The sequence below is a fragment of the Petaurus breviceps genome, unplaced genomic scaffold, assembly GCF_028583685.1.
Source record: "Petaurus breviceps papuanus isolate PSGF00001 unplaced genomic scaffold, PetGlider_PUasm1.0 138, whole genome shotgun sequence".
NCBI lineage: Eukaryota > Metazoa > Chordata > Mammalia > Diprotodontia > Petauridae > Petaurus > Petaurus breviceps.
The window spans coordinates 21,166,915-21,184,257 of record NW_027185694.1 but is presented as its reverse complement, the minus strand read 5'-3'; the positions used below and the strand labels follow the sequence as shown (position 1 = coordinate 21,184,257).

At 44.8% G+C, this 17,343-nt stretch overlaps 3 protein-coding genes across 4 annotated transcripts in view; 2 read left to right on the top strand and 1 right to left on the bottom strand.

The window, feature by feature from the left end:
- Positions 1-16,695, bottom strand: part of LOC138176619 (serine protease 27-like) — a 100,587-nt gene extending 83,892 nt beyond the window's left edge. The window contains exon 1 of one of the 2 annotated variants that reach the window (XM_069107445.1): positions 16,639-16,695. The gene's annotated coding sequence lies outside the window, so the exon portion shown is untranslated. The remainder of the gene's footprint in view (positions 1-16,638) is intronic. The other variant, XM_069107424.1, reaches the window with a different exon arrangement.
- LOC138176672 (elongin-B) overlaps positions 1-17,343 on the top strand; it is a 497,250-nt gene that overhangs the window by 106,336 nt on the left and 373,571 nt on the right. The gene's annotated exons all lie outside the window — the stretch shown is intronic.
- Positions 841-10,976, top strand: LOC138176608 (brain-specific serine protease 4-like). Its single transcript, XM_069107393.1, has 6 exons — positions 841-3,953; positions 5,114-5,140; positions 5,538-5,700; positions 6,853-7,127; positions 9,379-9,536; positions 10,255-10,976. The coding sequence occupies exons 1-6, from the start codon at positions 3,770-3,772 to the stop codon at positions 10,498-10,500; spliced, it is 1,053 nt and encodes a 350-aa protein (XP_068963494.1). The 5' UTR covers positions 841-3,769; the 3' UTR covers positions 10,501-10,976.

Below are 17,343 nucleotides of genomic sequence, written 5' to 3'. Positions count from 1 at the left end.
GTATAACAAAGTAAGGATATGAAGTCAAATCTAATAAGGCTAAATTTAACTTGGATAAATGTAAAGTCCTACAGTTGGGTTCAAAAAATCAACTTCACAAGCATAAGTTAGGGCAGGCATGACTAGATAGAAATTCAAGGGGAAAAGATCTGGGTTGTTTTTTGTTGTTTTTTTTTTCCTAGTGAAATTCAGAGCTCATTATGAATTAATAGTATATAATATGTGTCACCTAAAAAAATCAAATGCCATTTTAGGCTGAATTTAGGGAACTAGGGATAGTGATAGCATCCATCAATCATCACCAATCAGTCAAACACTCATTAAGTACCTATTATATTCCAGACACTGTGCCAGGAAATGGAGATATAAAGACAAAAATGAAACAGTCCTTGCCCTCAGGAACTTTCATTCCATCCCAAAAGACAGTATCTTGGTTTTTTGGCATCTGCAAGGTCTGCAAAAGATGATCACCTTTTGGAAATCACAGTGATGATCTGGAGAGTCTCCAGAGGGGGAAGGGCTTTGAGATCATGCCATCAGGTTCATTGGCTCAGCACTGAAAGAGAAGGCTCCTACCTTCTGCCTTCCATCTCCGTGCCTCTTCACATTTCCGGCCATCGGTGTCTTGCCTCTGAGATCACTTCCCATTTACTGTGTATGCATGTAGAGGTTTACAACTTGTTCTCCTCCATTAGAACATGAGCTTCTTGGGGGCAGGGACCATGCTTTTACCATCCTTTGTATCCTCAGCACTTAGCACAGTTCTTGGCACAGAGTGGGGACTTAATAAATATTGTTGACTGATGGGTGGTAAGAACTGGGAATGTTTAGCCTGGAGAAGAGGAGATCTAGCATGGAACATGGTACTCACTTTCAAAGGCTTGTTTTGCTTGGTCCCTACAGGGTAGAACTAGGAACAATTGGTAGAAATTGTAGAGATGGACTTAGGTCTGATAATAAGGGAGACCTTGGTAAGGATTAGAGCTATCCCAGTCCACAATGAATTACCTGGGGTAGGGAGTGGTATCCCCTCATTAGACAAGCAAAATCTGGGTGGCCATTTGTCAGACAGCTTATAGGGTGAATTCTTGTTCAAGTATGGGTTGGACTAGAGTGCCTCTGACATCTCTTCTGACTGGCAGATCCTGTGATTTCTAGTCTCAAGTTTCTGCCTCCCAGACTCTGCTGGATGACCATTTTTTCCCGGGCCTGGGGAATCTCCCCAGCAGCCCCTTCCCTGAATCCTCCCTGTGCACAGTGAGAGCTCAGACCAAGATTAGAGCAATGTGGTTCTCATCAGTTGGTAAGCTGTATCCAGAGAGCCAGGAGATGTTTAACCCGCTTTACTTTTGACTTACTATGGCATGATGGAGAGACTATTGACTGTAGAGTCAGAGGACCTGGGTTCAAATCCTGCCTTTGATGCTTATGACCTATGTGACCTTGAGCAAATCACTTCTACTTTCTAGACTTCAGCTTCCTTAACTGAAGATTGAGGAAGTTCACATAGATGGCCTCCAGAGCCCCTCCCAGATCTAAATCTAATTCCATCTATGATAACATGGGCTGTGGGCCAAACTCCTTGACCATTCTGGGCCTCAGTATCCCCATCTGTAAAATTAGGGTGTTAGACTAGAAGGATCACTAAAGGCTCTTCCAATGATAAACCTGACTGGGTTCTGGTCCCAGCTCTGCCTCCAAACCTGTTTGAACTTTGGCAAGTCTTTTCCTCTCTGATACTCAATTCCCTCCTAAAATAGGGTGCTGGTTTAGATTAGGGGGTTCTTAATCTGGGGTCCATGAATTTTTTTTTAAATTTTGATAGGGACAACTAGGTGGTACAGTGAATAAAGCACCAGCCCTGGGGTCAGGAGGACCTGAGTTCAAATCTGGCCTCAGACACTTGACACAATTGCCTTGCCTTCCCTCCTTCAAAAAATATTTTGATAACTGTGTTTTAATATAATTGGCTTCACTTGTAATCCTGTTTTATTTTATGCACCTAAGAACATTATTATGAGAAGCAATTCATAGACTTGACTACATTATCAAAGGAGTCCATGACACAAAAATGGTTAAAAACCTTTGAACTAGATGATCTCTAAGCTCTTTTCTCCAATCAGGTTAACAAACATTTATTAAGCATTGGGAGGTGGCTAGGTAGTACAGTGGATAGAGCCAGGAAGTCAGGAAGAGATATCTGATCTCAATCCCAGCCTAGGACATTTACTAGCAATGTGAGCTAGTAAATTTTTTTTTTTTTTGCTTTTTTTGGGGTTGGGGGTAGGGCAATTGGAATTAAGTGACTTGCCCAAAGTCACACAGCTAGTAAGTGTTAAGTGTCTGAGGCTGGATTTGAACTCAGGTCCTCCTGACTCCAGGGCTGGTGTTCTATTCACTGAACCACCTAGTGGCCCCTGAGCTAGTAAATTTAACCTCTGCTGGCCTCAGGCTCTTCATCTGTAAAATGGGGATTATAATAGACTCTACCTCCCATGGTTGTTGTGAGAATAAAATGAGATATTTGTAAAGCACTTTGTAAACTTTAAAGAAATATGTGTGTATGTATATGTGTTTGTATGTGTATTGTGTGTGTATATATGTATATATACACGTTATTATTAAATGCATATGGCAGGCACTGTGCCAAGCAGTGGGAATCTGAAGAAAGACAGAAAACATTCTTCTCTCAAAGAGCTCACAGTCTGATTGGGGAGACAACATAAAAACTACCATGAACAAACAAGATACAAGGAGTGTATACATTATATATATATATACACATATGCATGTGTGTGTGTGTGTCCGAACATACAAGAGGACCAAAATGACATCGCTCTGCCAGAGTCAAGTTTCAACGTGTCTGACTATGGCTGATCAGACCGACGCGAGCGCAGAAGGCTCTTTCACAGGGCAGGAACAAATTGTCTGCGTGAACATTGGGGTGGACACTCTAAACACGCACAGCCTGTGTTTCCTTTGAGCTGCTTCAATTCTGCTGTGCTCACAGAGCACAGCACCCTCTCTGATGTGGGCACATCATGCTGAGCGGTCCTCCGCCAGCGTCTCCCATGTCACACAATCAATTCCAAAGGTCTTGAGAGAGACCTGGAGAGTGTCCTTGTGTCTCTTTTTCTACTACCATGTGAACAGGGGTAGCTAGGTGGTACAGTGGACAGAGAGCTACCCCTGAAGTCAGGAGGACCTGAGTTCAAATCTACCTTCAGACATAGCTGTGTGACCTTGGTTAAGTGATTGAACCCCAATTGAATGTGTGTATACATATATATATATATATGTATATATATACACACAGACATACACAGACATATATACATACACATGCACACACACATATGTGTGTGTGTGTGTATATATATATATCTATATAGATATAGATGTGATACATTGGAGATAATCAACCCATTGAAGGCACTAGCATTAAGGGGGATCAGGAAAGGCTTCTTCTAGGTTTAGCATTTTGGATTTCAAGGTTCCTTCTGGATCTGACTTTTTATGTTTTACTCTCTACAATCCTGTCCTACTCTGACCTTCTGGGTTCTAAGGTTCTAACCTTGACATTTTTTTTTGTCCTCTCTCCCTCCTCCTCCCCAAGGGAGCTTGCCCCAAAGCCAACCATTCCATGGACCTGAGGCAGGTGGAGGAAGCTGGTTCTGCCCAAGGCCATATTAATGACCCACAGCCTTGGGACAGGGCCTCAACCAAGAACACACTGAGTCAACTGGTCTAACAGCATTCCACCCTCCCTATGGATAAAAACCTAGGGCCTGCAAGCCAGGCCACACACTCAGTCTTTGTCTCTGGAACACACAACTCCTATCATCCTGGTCCCAGGGCCCTGAGCCCTCCTTCCTTACTCACCATGGGATTTTCCAGCTACTGCTGGGGCTGGTTCAGGTTGGCGGTCTATCTGCCTCTCCTGGCCCATTCAGGTGAGTTAGTAGGTTGGGTTCCCTTGGCTGGACTTGCCACTTCTCTCTGACCTCTCCCATTTCACCTCCCTCCTCTCTTCTGCAATGTGTTTTCCTTTTTCTCCCTAGAGAGCCCTAGATCCAGCTCCAAAGCCTTCCACCTCTACTTCCCACTCCTAGCTATTTCTCAGTTTCTTTTACTTTTATCTTGCTCCCCCTCTTCTCTGCTCCTGTTTTCTTTTCACTTTTCTTTTTCTTGTTCTCATTCCACTCTGTTGTCTGTTTTCAATCTCCTCTGTCTTTGCAGCTCAGTTTCTTGTTGTCTTTAATTTCCTTATACTTTCTAGCTCTAAATTTGTCGTGTGTGTGTGTGTGTGTGTGTGTGTGTGTTTGTGCAGCCTTGGACCAGGAATCAGAAGCCCTAACTTTTAATTCTGGCTCTGCCATTGACGCAATGTGTGACCTTGAGTGAGACACTTCCCCTCCTTGGGTCCCTTCCAACTGTGACATCTTATGAGTCAATGGATCTGTCAATGTCTCTGGCCCTGTTTTGACCTATCTACCTTTTCTATACTGTCCCTGTATTACTCCTTCTTCTGTTTTCACAGAACTCCCATTCCCTTCTCTCATCTTGTCCTTGACCCAACTTCCATACAAGAGAGGCTAGAGATTCTGAAAAGGGACACTGGGCAGGCTCAGCCAAAGGAAATGCATTAGTAGCATAGAGAGATAAGGCACTGCTCCAGGGGAGAGCTGAGGTCAGGAGAATAAATGTTGGGTGTTAAGGGAAGTCTAGACTGGAGGCTCAGCCATGGGAGGAAGGTAAGAAGGGATGGCTATAATCTGATTCCCCTTGCATCCATCTTTGAATCCTTTCAGAGAGCCTGCAATGATGACCTGAACAACACATAGATGGAAAGTCCTGGTAGGCAGAGGGAGGATTGACAGAGGGGTGCTTGGAGGTGCAGTCAGAGGTATAGGAGAAAAACAAGGGTATGATCCTTTCAGCCTCCAGACAATGACTCCCAGAGGATTCCTACCTTCTGGGACCCAAGGGGCTTCTCAGAAAAGGGAGGAGCATGGCATTGAGCAGGTCTTTGGGATAGTATGCCTGGGTTAGAGCCACTGGCCCCCTTCTGTTCAATCATCCTGACCTTTTCCTTTTTTTTTTTTCCTACCAGTCACTCCAGAAATTGCTGAGATGCCAGGTAAGTAGCATCCCCATGGAGGGGAAGGGAAGGAAAGGAAAGGAAAGGAAGAGAATAAGTATTTACCTAGTACCTTCTATGTCCCAGGCACTGTGCTAAACTCTATACACATATCTTTTAATTTGATACTCACAATAATTCTGCAAAGTAGATGCTGTTATTATCCCCATTTTGCAATTGAGAAAACTGAGGCAGAAAGGTTAATTTTGCCCAGGGTCACACAGCAAGTAAGTGTCTAAGACCAGATTTGAACTCAGGTCTTCTTAACTCCAGGTCCAGTACTCTATCCACTGAACCACCTAGCTTCTTCTAAGGGAGAGATGGGGGTCCTCATTACAGAATGGGAAAGGGTAGCTAGTGACGAGAAAGGAATTCTAACTTCCTCTTTTCCCTCCAGCCTGTGGGAAACCCCAGCAGCTAAACCGAATCGTAGGGGGAGAGAATGCTATGGATGCTGAATGGCCATGGATTGTCAGTATCCAGAAGAATGGAACTCATCACTGCGCTGGCTCCCTGATCACCAACAGATGGGTCGTCACCGCTGCCCATTGCTTCAAGGAGTATGTTCTCCTCCGACCCCCTCTCCTGTAGAACCTGATGTCCCGTTCCTAGATCACTCCTTTCCCTAATAAATAATAGTAATTATTATAATAGCTAGAATTTTTTTTAGCACTTTAAAGTTTGTAAAGGGCTTTACAATTTTACTTCATTCAACTTAGTTCACATAACAAATTAGATGCTATTATTATCCTCTTTTCACAGAGGCGGAAACTGAGACCGAGGAGTTAAGTGACTTGTGTTTGAGGCAGGATTTGAATTCAGGTCTTCCTTACTTCAAATACAACATACTATCCACTATGCCATTTAGCTCTTTCATAGGTATCCTGGGCCACAGACTTATCTATGCTAGAACCCACCTCCTTTGTTTCTCTGTCTTCTCGCAGAACCCAAGAGTCTTGTCACCGAAACCTCTTCTTCAAATCCAGTTGTCCTGTTTCCTGTGCCTTTTTGCCCTAGAATCCAAGTATCTTGTCTTCCTGTTCTCCCTCCCTACAGCTAGAAGGCACCTTCAGGGTCATCTGGCCCAATTCCCTCATTTTCCAGATGAAGAGCTTGAGACACAAAGAGGTTAAGTGACTTTTCCAAGGCCATGCAGATAGCAAGTAGCAGACTTGAGTTCCTCCAAATCCAGGGATTTTTTTTTCATTATACTGCACTCCTTCTTCCATGCCCTGGCATCCTGTCCCTCATATTTCTTTCCCCAGGAACCACGTTTCTTCTCCCTACCTCTTTCCTTATAACCCAGACATCTTGCGCCCCTAGATTTCCATACTCCAAGAACTTCAGCATATATGGGATATCCATATGGGATAGGTAAGGAGACATAGAGTAGCTAGCTAGTCCAACTAGTACCTGACCCAAAATACTCTCTACACTATTCTTGCCCAGCAGTCATCCTGCTTTCTCTTAAAGATTTCTAGTGAGGAAGAACAACCCTGAGGCAGCTCATTGTTCTTTAATTGCTTGAAGGTCTTCCTTATGTTGGTCCTCTCTCATCTCTCTAAGAATTAGCAATTTTGTCTTCCTGTTCTCCTTCAGAACTCAGGTGTCCTGTCCCCCAGACCTCTCTCCCCTTTCCAAGAACCCAGACATCCTGTCCCAAATAGACCCCCACCTTTCTAGTTCTGAACCAGCTATTTCTTTCTTTCCAGTTCTGTGGAGCCATCTCAATTTTCAGTTCTTCTGGGGGCCTGGCAGCTGGGAAACCCTGGCTATCGGGCCATACGAGTGGGCATGGCTTGGGTACTGCCCCACCCTAAATACATCTGGAAGGAGAGCAACCGGGGGGACATTGCCCTGGTACGCCTCGATCACTCCATCAAATTCTCTGAGCGTATCCTGCCCATCTGTTTGCCTGACAGCACTGTAAAGCTCCTTCCTGGTACCAGCTGCTGGATTGCTGGCTGGGGCAGCATTGGAGATGGAGGTGAGAGCCCCCATGAAACACCCATGTTCACTTAAAGGAAGAGAAAAGAGAAGCTTCTAGAGGGAGCTATAGATGGTTGGAGGCAGAGACAAACAGAGTGGGGAGAAGGTTCCAAACTGCTGTTCCCTGCCTTGGTCATACCATATTGAGAGTAGGGTTTAATTCTGGACTTCATTATAAAAAGGACTTTGACAATCTGGAGCTTACCCAAAGGGCAAATAGGAAGTTGAGAGTACTGGCAACCATGAGAGTATAAGAGTACTTAGGCAGCTGGCAATGTGTGAGAAGACTTGAGGAGAATATGATAGATGCCCTCAAGCATTTTGAGGACTGCCATGTGGAAAAGGATTTATACTCTTTCAGCTTGGCCTTAGAGAGCAGAACTGGGAACAACAGGTGGTGGTTACAGAGAAGATTTTTACTCACTATCAGGGAAAACTTCCCCAACGATGACAATTGTTCAAAAATGGAATGGGCTGCCTTGAGGGGAGTGATGAAGGTCTTCATCACCGGAGGTCTTCAAGGAGACTTGAGATGACCACTCATTGGAGATAATTGTAGAAGCGGTTTATACTTTAAGCAGGGAGTGGATTAGTTTTGCCCTCTGAGGATATTTCCCACCCTGAGATTATATGGAAGACACGAGGAGACAGAGAAGCAGAGACAGACTTAAACACTGCCAGAACGCCAAGATTTCAAGGAACAGAGAGCCCCACACTCAGCTGACCTGCGTACTGAGGTTACTGATAGTGTTCAAAGCCATTGGTCCAGACACACAGAGAAAGGGTATGAAGAGACATATTCTAATTCATTTCACTCCCATGTTGTGGGTTCTGGTCCAGAGATAGGGGAGGCAGTAAAACTTCTAGTCCCAGGAAACCAGCCCTTCCCAGAATAGTAGGGTGATTGAGTGGTCAACAATAGTTAGGACAAGGGAAGGCTAGGGGGTGCAGTGAATAGAGCACCGGCCCTGGAGTCAGGAGGCCTGAGTCCACAGACACTTAACACTTACTAGCCATGTGACCTTGGGAAAGTCATTTAACCCCAATTGCCCTGCCTTCTCCCACTTCAAAAAGCAAAAAAAAAAAAAAAAAGTTAGGATCAACAGAGTTTTATACCCCAGACAGAGAAAAATTTTATAATTGTCCAGGGACTGCGCTTATCATTGAGACATTCTAGCTGTCTCTATTTCTCTCTCTCTCCCTGTGTCTCCTTCTGGGGGGTTAGTGGGAAGTAACCTTGTTTAACCAAGCTGCCTCAGTTTCAGAGAAGCAAAAATGTGGAAAACCTACTTTATATCCTTGTTTTTAAGTGGTGTTATAATAAAGTAATAGAATGTTTTATCTGCAAGGCATCTTATGGGCCTTTTAGTCTAACCCTGTCCTAAATTACAGTCAAACTTGCACCTACTTAAAGATCTCCATAAATGGAGAAAACACTAGTGGGCTGCCACTCATTTTTTTCAGGTCTCGTCTTTTTACTGTTGTTGTTTAATTGTTTTTCAGTTATGTCTATTTGTGACCTCTTTTCTTGTAAAGATACTGCAGTGGTTGCCATTTCCTTCTCCAGCTCATTCTATAAATGGGGAAACTGAGGCAGTTTCAAGTGACTTACTCAGGGTCACACCGCTAATAAGTGTCTAAGGCAGGATTTGAACTCAGGACTTCCTGACTGCAAGCCCTGCACTCTATTCACTGTACAAACTAACTGATGTTCTGGTCTTTAGGGCCAAACAATTTAAGTCTAATCCTCCCCACCCCTTTCCGCATGACGTCTTTCCTGTATTTGAAAATAGCAATCATGTTCCTTCTAAGTTTTGTGTTACCAACACAAACCATCTGTGTATGCCATGGTTTTGTGTCCTATCATCAGATGAAGTCCAATATAGGATTTCTTCGGTGAACTGAACAAAGGGTTCGAGTCTAAACACAGAGATATAGACACAGACTGAAAGAGGAAAAGAAAGACAGTCAGGTCCAGAGACAGATATAGGGAGCAAATCAGATGGAAAAGAAACTGAGGCAACAAAAAGAAATAGACAAGTCAAGAGGCTTAAGATTTTGAGTCTAAACTGGGGCCCCTGCAGCATTGGGAATATCCTTAAAACTCTGAAGCTGCTAGCAGGGAGTCTTCTCCCATGTATCAGTGATGAGATCCTGAGGTGAGACTCTGGTGCTGACCCTGGTGCTGAGGGAGGAGTGGTTATCTCCAAGCCTGACTCCTTCTTTCCTTTCCTCTTTTTCCCACTTAGTTCTCCTGCCATATCCCCAGACCTTACAGAAGCTGAAAGTTCCCATCATCTCTTCTGAGACATGCAGCCGCCTCTACTGGCAGGGTGTGGGGCAGGGGGTCATCACCTCAGATATGCTGTGTGCTGGCTACCTGGAAGGCAAGAAGGATGCATGCCTGGTAAGCTCTGTGCCTGGGTCAGGTGACTGGCCAACTCCAGAGGGAGCCATCTTCTTCCCCAACCCAACCCTAGACCCAGTTAGATAGACTGTACCCAGCCACGATGAATTGTCCCAAGAATCAGATGGTGCTTCTTCTACTCGTGGGTCGCAGCTGCCTTGCTCGCTCCCTTTGGCACGACAACCCAAGAGACAATCCGAGCAATTCTAGACAGATCTCCAAGCTGCTCTATTCTTAGCAGCCAGCAAAACTTGTGTTAGTCTCCTGATCCTCTACCTTGTGTCAACTCAGGGCAAGCGGCTACCTGAGCAGAGCAGGCCAGTTCGGCTGTGCCATGACATCCATAAGGGCGAGTTAGAGTATTCTAAGCCTAGAAGGGTCAGTTGGGCTCAGGTTCTGAAGAGCTTTGATGCTAAACAGAAAAGAGAAGTTGAGTTTAGTGAATTTTAAAAATGGCCTCCTGCCCCAATTTCCTTTGTCAGGCTGCCTGGTTTCCTCTAGAAATTGGAGTGGTTTCTCAACAATTCTTCCTAATCCCAGAGTGTTTCAGGAAGGGTTGAGGGGAGGAAAGTTGTCAGCTGACTGGATCCAACTCGCTCACCCCAGAGTCAGGCATTTTAATGGCCTGTTACACTCAGTTTGCACTAGGTCCTACCCTGGGGCTCACCCATCCTCCTTTTGCATTCTAAATGTATGTAACTTCTCTCCATCCTTGCAGGGTGACTCAGGGGGCCCCCTGATGTGCGAAGTGAATGGGTCCTGGCTTCTTGCTGGCATCATCAGCTGGGGAGAGGGCTGTGCCGAGCGCAACAGGCCTGGTGTTTACATTAGCCTCACTGCCCACAAGGCCTGGATCCAAAGGATAGTGCAAGGGGCACAGTTCCGAGGACAGCCCCGGGGAGACACCGATGACTTCAGGCTTGGGGGTGGTAGGGGTGGGCGAGGTTACAGGCTGCAGTCCTAGGGGTGGGAGGTGGGATCTGGGGGCCAGCTGCGGGGTCAGCTAGACACCTGGGTCTTTGACTTCATGTTGCAGTTTTTCCCACTAAACACATGACCTACCTCTGAAGGGTGGAAGAGTTCAGATGCCTAGCTTCATGCCCCCACCTCCCCTATCGATTAGCTTTTCCTTGGGCCTGAACCATCTCTCTCTGGGATTAGGTACTCTCTCTCCTAGCCTCCCCCAGGCCCTTAGGAGAAAGCAGGGTATAGGCAGAGGGTGAGTAACATGAACTTCGGGTCCTATCCCGGCTGGCCGGTGACCCAGAGCTGCCTCAGTCTCACACCCCTGGTTAGGTAGAGAGGGGTGACAGAAGAAGAATATAGTCGTCAAGAAAGTATATGCTTGAATGTTAACTGATTTTTATAGTTATTTGTAACCACTTCTATGTATCTAATACTATTTATTCCTCTAATTTCAATAAATTTTTTATTCACCTATTTTGGGGTTTTTCCCCTACCCATGCTTCATGTTTCCTGACATAAGATCTTGACCATAATAGAAATATCCTTCCCAAGATCCTCTAGGGGCCACTTCCCAGGCCACCAAGATTCTGCTGGGATCCAGATCACCAAATCCCAATGTCCAGAAATATTACGGAATAGAGGACTGGTTGGACTACATTAGTATTCTAATATCAGTCCCACCACCAACCAATTGTGGAAACTTGGGCAAATTCCTTTTCCTTTTCTCTAAAATCAGCATGGTAGACTAGATTATTTTTAAGGTCCCTTCCAAATCTGACTTTCCATGATCTAAGAACTCTTAGAAATCTAATGTCTTATGTTCTTTGTTCTAAGGCCCTTTCTATCCCTGACATTCTATAGTCTGAAGTCTCTTCTGGCTATGAAATTCTGCGTTCTATGGTCTAAGGTCCCTTCAGAATCTGATATTCTGTGATTTTTGTTCTGAACTCCCTAAATGCTCTGAAATTCTATACTTTCTGCTCTAAGACCTCTTCTAGCTCCAGCATTTTATGGTCTAAGTCCTTCTTCCACCTCTGACATTCTATATTCTAAGGTCCCTTCTCTCTGACATTCTTTGCTCTAAGGTCCTCAGCTCTGACATCATATGATTCAAAGACTTTCTTCTTAGCTTTCTAGGCCTCAGTGCCTTGTTTCCAGACCCCCTAACCAGGATCTTTACAGCTCCTTGTCTCTTCAGGGTACCCTGCCTCCTCCTCCCAGAACCCCGCCATTGGAATTCCCAGATCATCGTCATAGATCATAATTATATTGCACTTCATAGTTTAGTGTTTTCTTGCAATAATTATGTGAGGCAGGCAGAAAAAAAAGTCATTATTCCCATTTGACAGGGAAAGAAAGTGATACCCAGAGGGATGGAATGACTTGTCCTGGTCCCATAACTACTGAATGGTGGAGTTAGGATTCTCACCCAATTTTTCTTACCCCAAGCTCTTTTTTCTTTCCTTTTTTTTTTTTGGAGGGCAATTGTGACTTGCCCAAGGTCACACGGCTAGTAAGTGTGTCAAGCGTCTGAGATCGAATTTGAACTCAAGTCCTCCTGACTCCAGGGCTGGTGCTCTATTCACTGCGCCACCTAGCCGCCCCTCCCAAGCTCTTTTCTCTATACCACTTCTAGGCAACTACCCCCTCCAGGTTTCTGGTCCCCCAGCTTCTAGTGACTAATTGAGGCATGGCAGAAATGAGGGATATGTCCGAGGTGAGGAGAGGGGAGAAGTCAAAGTAGAGACACTGTCCTGTGGGGCATGTAGGAATTAAATGTATAGGGGATGGAGTTGGGAGAACTCCTGCTCTCTCACTCCAAACTCTCCTAAAGGAAACTACCTGGATCAACACTGAATGTCCTTGTGGGGACTCTGACTTTGGGATGTCAATGGAGTCTGTCTGTATGCTACAGAAGGAAGAAGCCCAGCCTCCTGGCATTCTCAAGATCAGGGTTCTAGATGATCTCTAAAACAAGGCTTTTCTTGTGTCGTAGAAAATCCTTTTGATAGTTTGGTGAAACTTACCCTCCTCAGAATGATGGTTTTTTTTTTTAAATGCATAAAATGAAATACATCAGATCACAAAGCAAAGCAATTGCAGTGAAAATAAAGATGCAAATTTTTCTCCCCATCCAACTTCACAGTCCCCTTGAAATTCATCCATGGAGCCCAGGATAAGATCCCACAAGAGGTCTAAGTTCTTTTCAAGCTCTAAAAACTTCCTGGCTCACACAGCCTGGCTGTTGGATTGGTCCCTGTCTTATCTTTCCAGTCCTAAATTTAGGGCTAGTGTCATTGATGGCATGAGTAATGATCATCTCATGGGTTTGTAATATTCGTTGGCTTACAGAAATAGGTAAGGTAACAAGATGAGTGATTTGCCCATGTTTGAACTGCCAGTCAGTGTCAGAGCCTGGATTCAAATTCAGGCCTCCTATCTTCAATGCCAGTACCAGCTATGATGCCATTAGACTGTCTCTCACAGAGCATTCAAGTCAAACATTCATTAAGTACCGAATTAAAAGGTTTATATAGCATACAGAGCATTGAGGGGGGCTAGTAGCTGGGAAAAATACAGTTCCTGTGAGACCTAGGACTGCCTTCATAGAGTTTAAAGGAAGTACTTTTCTTATAATAACCCCATGAAGATGGCAGGGCAACATTATCCCCATTTCATAAATACCACAGGTTTATATCGCTAAAGGAAACATTATTACAGGTGTTGCTTTCAGAGAAGACAAATTCCTTCCCATGCTAGAAAAGGTAGATGATGAATTCATCATTTTAATTCAGATAAGGAAAATGCACCAGGGGCAAAAAAATAAACAAAAAAACCCCAAGCAAACCTCCAAACCACAACTTCCAGGAACAACCTATTCTGAAACCAATTCATCGAGTGTTGGTGATGGGGGAGGAAAGATGCCTCTTAACTTATTCGTGCCTGCCTATCAACTGCCTTCTATACCTTTGGGGCCAATGAGGATGCCCTCTCCTGACTTTTCCCCTTTTTGTTGACTGTCTTCCCTGTTTGCAGTGTTCTTTCTCCTTATTTCCTCCTCCTGATTTCTTCAGTTTCCTACAAGACGACTCAAATCCCACCTTTTGCTAAAGGATTTTCCCATTCTGTCCCTCCCTCTGAGAATATTTATTTTGCATTTATTTTATTATATTTGCATTTATACTGCACATGTTTTGTACAAACATGGTTATTTGCATGTTGTTGCCCCTATTAGAATGTGAAGTCCGCGAAGGTAGGTACTGACCCTGGTACAGGGTAAGCACTTGGCAGACTGACCCAAGTGAGAACAACTTAATTCATTTGGGGAACATTCAGTGGCTCCATCTATAGGAAACCAAATTAATCTCGATATCGTGCTCTACCTATTTAAATACTAAATCCATACAAAATCATTCTGGTCCAGATATGAATAGATGCTGGAAGACACAGACAATTTCTCACGGGAAATCCCCATAGAGACTTAAAGTATTCTCTTCACTCTGGGACTGGATCCAAGGGGTTGAGTGAAGGAAAGTCTGTAGGAAGACCAACCTTTGCTGGAACCATTGGTCTTAATTCAAAGCACTGTGAGTCTTGCAGCAAATGCACTAACTCACTTGGCACTGTGTTTAGTAACCAGATCTCTTGAAAACACTATTTTATTAGAAAACATTCAAACAGCTATTTGGAAGATGGTCACTTGAGAGAAACTTCCTCCATGAACCAAACATCCCAGTCTGATGATTAGAAGAGTGGGTCTCATCTACTCTTGTGAAACTCTTCGTGGGAAGTTTTAGAAATTGCCTTAGATTGTAGGGTTTTACATTCAAAGTACAATTTAGGGACAGAGTGTTTGTGAAAGATCCACATTGAGATGTTAAATCCCAAGAGTCAGTTTCATACAGCTTTAGGGACTTAAATGTATTTTCAAGTCCCAGGGAATCTAATAACCATTTATGAGAATAAACATTCTATCTTATAATATATGTTGTATGTATGTGTGTGTGTGTGTGTATATATATATGTATACATACATATATCTTTCTGTGTATATATCTTTATATATAAAATGTTAGTATCTTCTGGTAACTTGTGGTATAAGTTAGTATTTGCAGGTAATACCAGTTTATTTATTTGTTTTGCTTTTTTTTGGAGGGGCAGTTGGGGTTAAGTGACTTGCCCAAGGTCACAGGGCTAGTTTTTTTGTGTGTGTGTGTGTTAAGTGTCTGAGGCCGGATTTGAACTCAGGTCCTCCTGACTCCGGGGCCAGTGCTCTATTCACTGTGCCACCTAGCTGCCCCCAATGCCAGTTTGTTTTGATCACTAACTAGTAGCTTTTAAATTTAGAGGCCAAGCAAATTTCTAGCCTTATGCCTTACTTCATTCTGTTTCTATATTTGAGACCCCAGTGTTTTGTTTTCATCCAGGGGAGGAAACTGAGCCTCATGGGCATTAAGTGACTTGCATAAAATCACATAACTAGAAATGACAAAGTTGTGACTAGCCTAGGGCCCAACAAACATTTCTCATTTGCCAACTATTTGCACAACACTGTGCCAGGTGCTGGAGATACAGACACAACCTCCCCTCATCAGATCTCCTCCAGTCATTGTCTTCAAGGAGCTCACATTCTACAACACACACATGGTCTAGTGCTCTCCCACAAGGCCCTTGATGGACTATCCCTCCAATGCTAGAGAGATTCAACATGGGGACAGGGTGGAGGGACGGAGGCCCCATTCTCAGGGTCCTTGTTGTTGACACCCAACCCTTGATCCAGCGTGACCCTGCCTCAGGCTCAATCCCAATCCTCAATCCTGGGCCACGCTCAGAGATTTGGGGTGAGTCGAGCCTCCTCACCCGCTCCCAACTGATTCATTAAGTGAGTCACTTGAGATTCTAGAAATTCCTCCCCAACGATGAGTGTGAAAACAATGAGACAACTGGATTCTTGGATTTCCCTTCATCACGAACTCCGAGTCACCTCTCCTGACCCATAGCTTCCTCCTCGTCCCCTGTGTTGTCAGGAAACTGACAAAAGAACCAGAATGAAGGGATTCTCTTGGAAAAGTAATTAAGAGGGGAGCTTTTCTGCACTCTGCACCCTGAGACCTTCCCATTCTCTTGTCTTGCTCCTTTCAGAACCCAGGATGCCTTTTCTGGTCTTAATTCTTGTCAGATGCTGACTTCCCTTCACAATCCCTAGGGCTTCCTGACCCTTCCTTGCCCTCCCTGCCCTACCCTGCCAAGCCCAGCCCAGCCCAGCCCCTTCTCTGCTTTTTACAACTCTAATCCAAAGGTGGTGGTTTGGTCTAAGACAATCTTTTTTTTCCTAGGCCCTGAGCACTCCTTCAGTTCCTATAGGGGAAAGAGCCCTGAGGTGAGAGTCCAAAGACATGAGTTCCAGTCCTGCCTCTGAAGGACTTGCTGAGTTACTTCCCCTTTCCAGAAAGGTTTCCCTATCTGTAAACTGAAGAGACCAGAATATCTAGACTCTGAGGCCCTTTCCACTTTTGACATTCTTTGTTGTATATCTGAAGGTCCTTTCCATCTAGAGTCACAACTAGCATGGGATGATTGGGATTCTACCCCAAGTAGAACAGCTGGGTGTGAATGCTTCCTCAGCATGGTGACTTTGCATGAACATCCAAATAATGTTAGCTCCCCCTTATCCCAGGGGGATTCCACCTCTAGGGTACTGGTCACTGCACCTCTCCTGGGGGCTGTCTCCCTTCATCTCCAATCTTTCAGGGATATGAAATGGACTCTCCTCAGGATTGGACCACTCCCTCTCCTGGCATGACTGCACCCAGTGGTTCTCTGTGATGTCTGCACCCTTGACTATTTTGCTGTGGTTGAAAAGAATTTCCAGTTACATCTCTGCTTCCATTTCTTACAGATCATACAGATCCCAAATCTGAATACTCTGTGTTTTCTCTTCCGAGGACCCATCTAGCTCTGATAGTCTTTATTTTATGACTGTGATTCTAACTCCTCACCCCCAAGCCAGAAGCCTGACCTCTTCAAGCCCAACTCTGTTCCCTGCTGCTCCCTCTCCCCAGCCCACCCACCTCTTCACCCCCTCAATTTCACTGAGGACCTGGGTTTTCCCACCCCACCCCCAGAGCATTCTTACCTGGGCTGAAGAACCCCTCCCTGCTTCGCCATAACAGACTGGTCTCCTGCTAACAGGAGCAGAGAACCGGTCTGGGGAGGGAGGAGGTGACTCAGAGGGGAAGAAGGGTTGGGCAGGGAAATTCAGTGCCAGGTGTTCTGTGTTCTCCTATCAACCTGGAAACCACAACCTCTTACAATGCTTCAGCTGGAACCCGAAGTCCATCTTCCTGGCATCCTTGTTATTTCAATGCTACTTTGGAGTATCTTCATTCAGACAGATCTCTCTCTGCCCTTAGTCTCCACCCCTACCTGTGCTATCTCCCAGGCTCTTCTGTCTGCCTTTCTGGTCTTCCCTCTGATGTATCCTGCCTCTATGTACTGTGGCCTCCTCCTTTGTGTAGCTCAGATGTCCCCTCTGTGTGTGTCCCTTAGTCTACCCCTCTCTCTTTGAATCCTTTAGTGTCCCCCTCCCTGTGTATCTTAGTCTACTTCTCTTTCTCTTGGTCTCTGCTGCCCAGAGAGCTACAGCGTCCTTCAGTGGTAGCGTATTATTTTATGTGCCTTCCCCAGTCTCTAAATTGGGGGAAAAAAACCTTAAAGATACAAGTAACTTTCCTCTCTGGTGAGCCCCACTTCCCCATGGACCTATGTATAGTCCCCCAGACTTACAGTACTACCTTGTTATTTCCCCCTAAATGCTATTTGTCACTCCCTTTTAAAGTCC

Bases quoted from the DNA above. Each gene is read 5' to 3' on its own strand.
- LOC138176608 (XM_069107393.1), top strand. From the start codon at position 3,770: ATGGATAAAAACCTAGGGCCTGCAAGCCAGGCCACACACTCAGTCTTT. The intron at 7,128-9,378 runs GTGAGAGCCCCC...TTTCCCACTTAG, and splicing joins GGGCAGCATTGGAGATGGAG to TTCTCCTGCCATATCCCCAG. The intron at 9,537-10,254 runs GTAAGCTCTGTG...CCATCCTTGCAG, and splicing joins GCAAGAAGGATGCATGCCTG to GGTGACTCAGGGGGCCCCCT.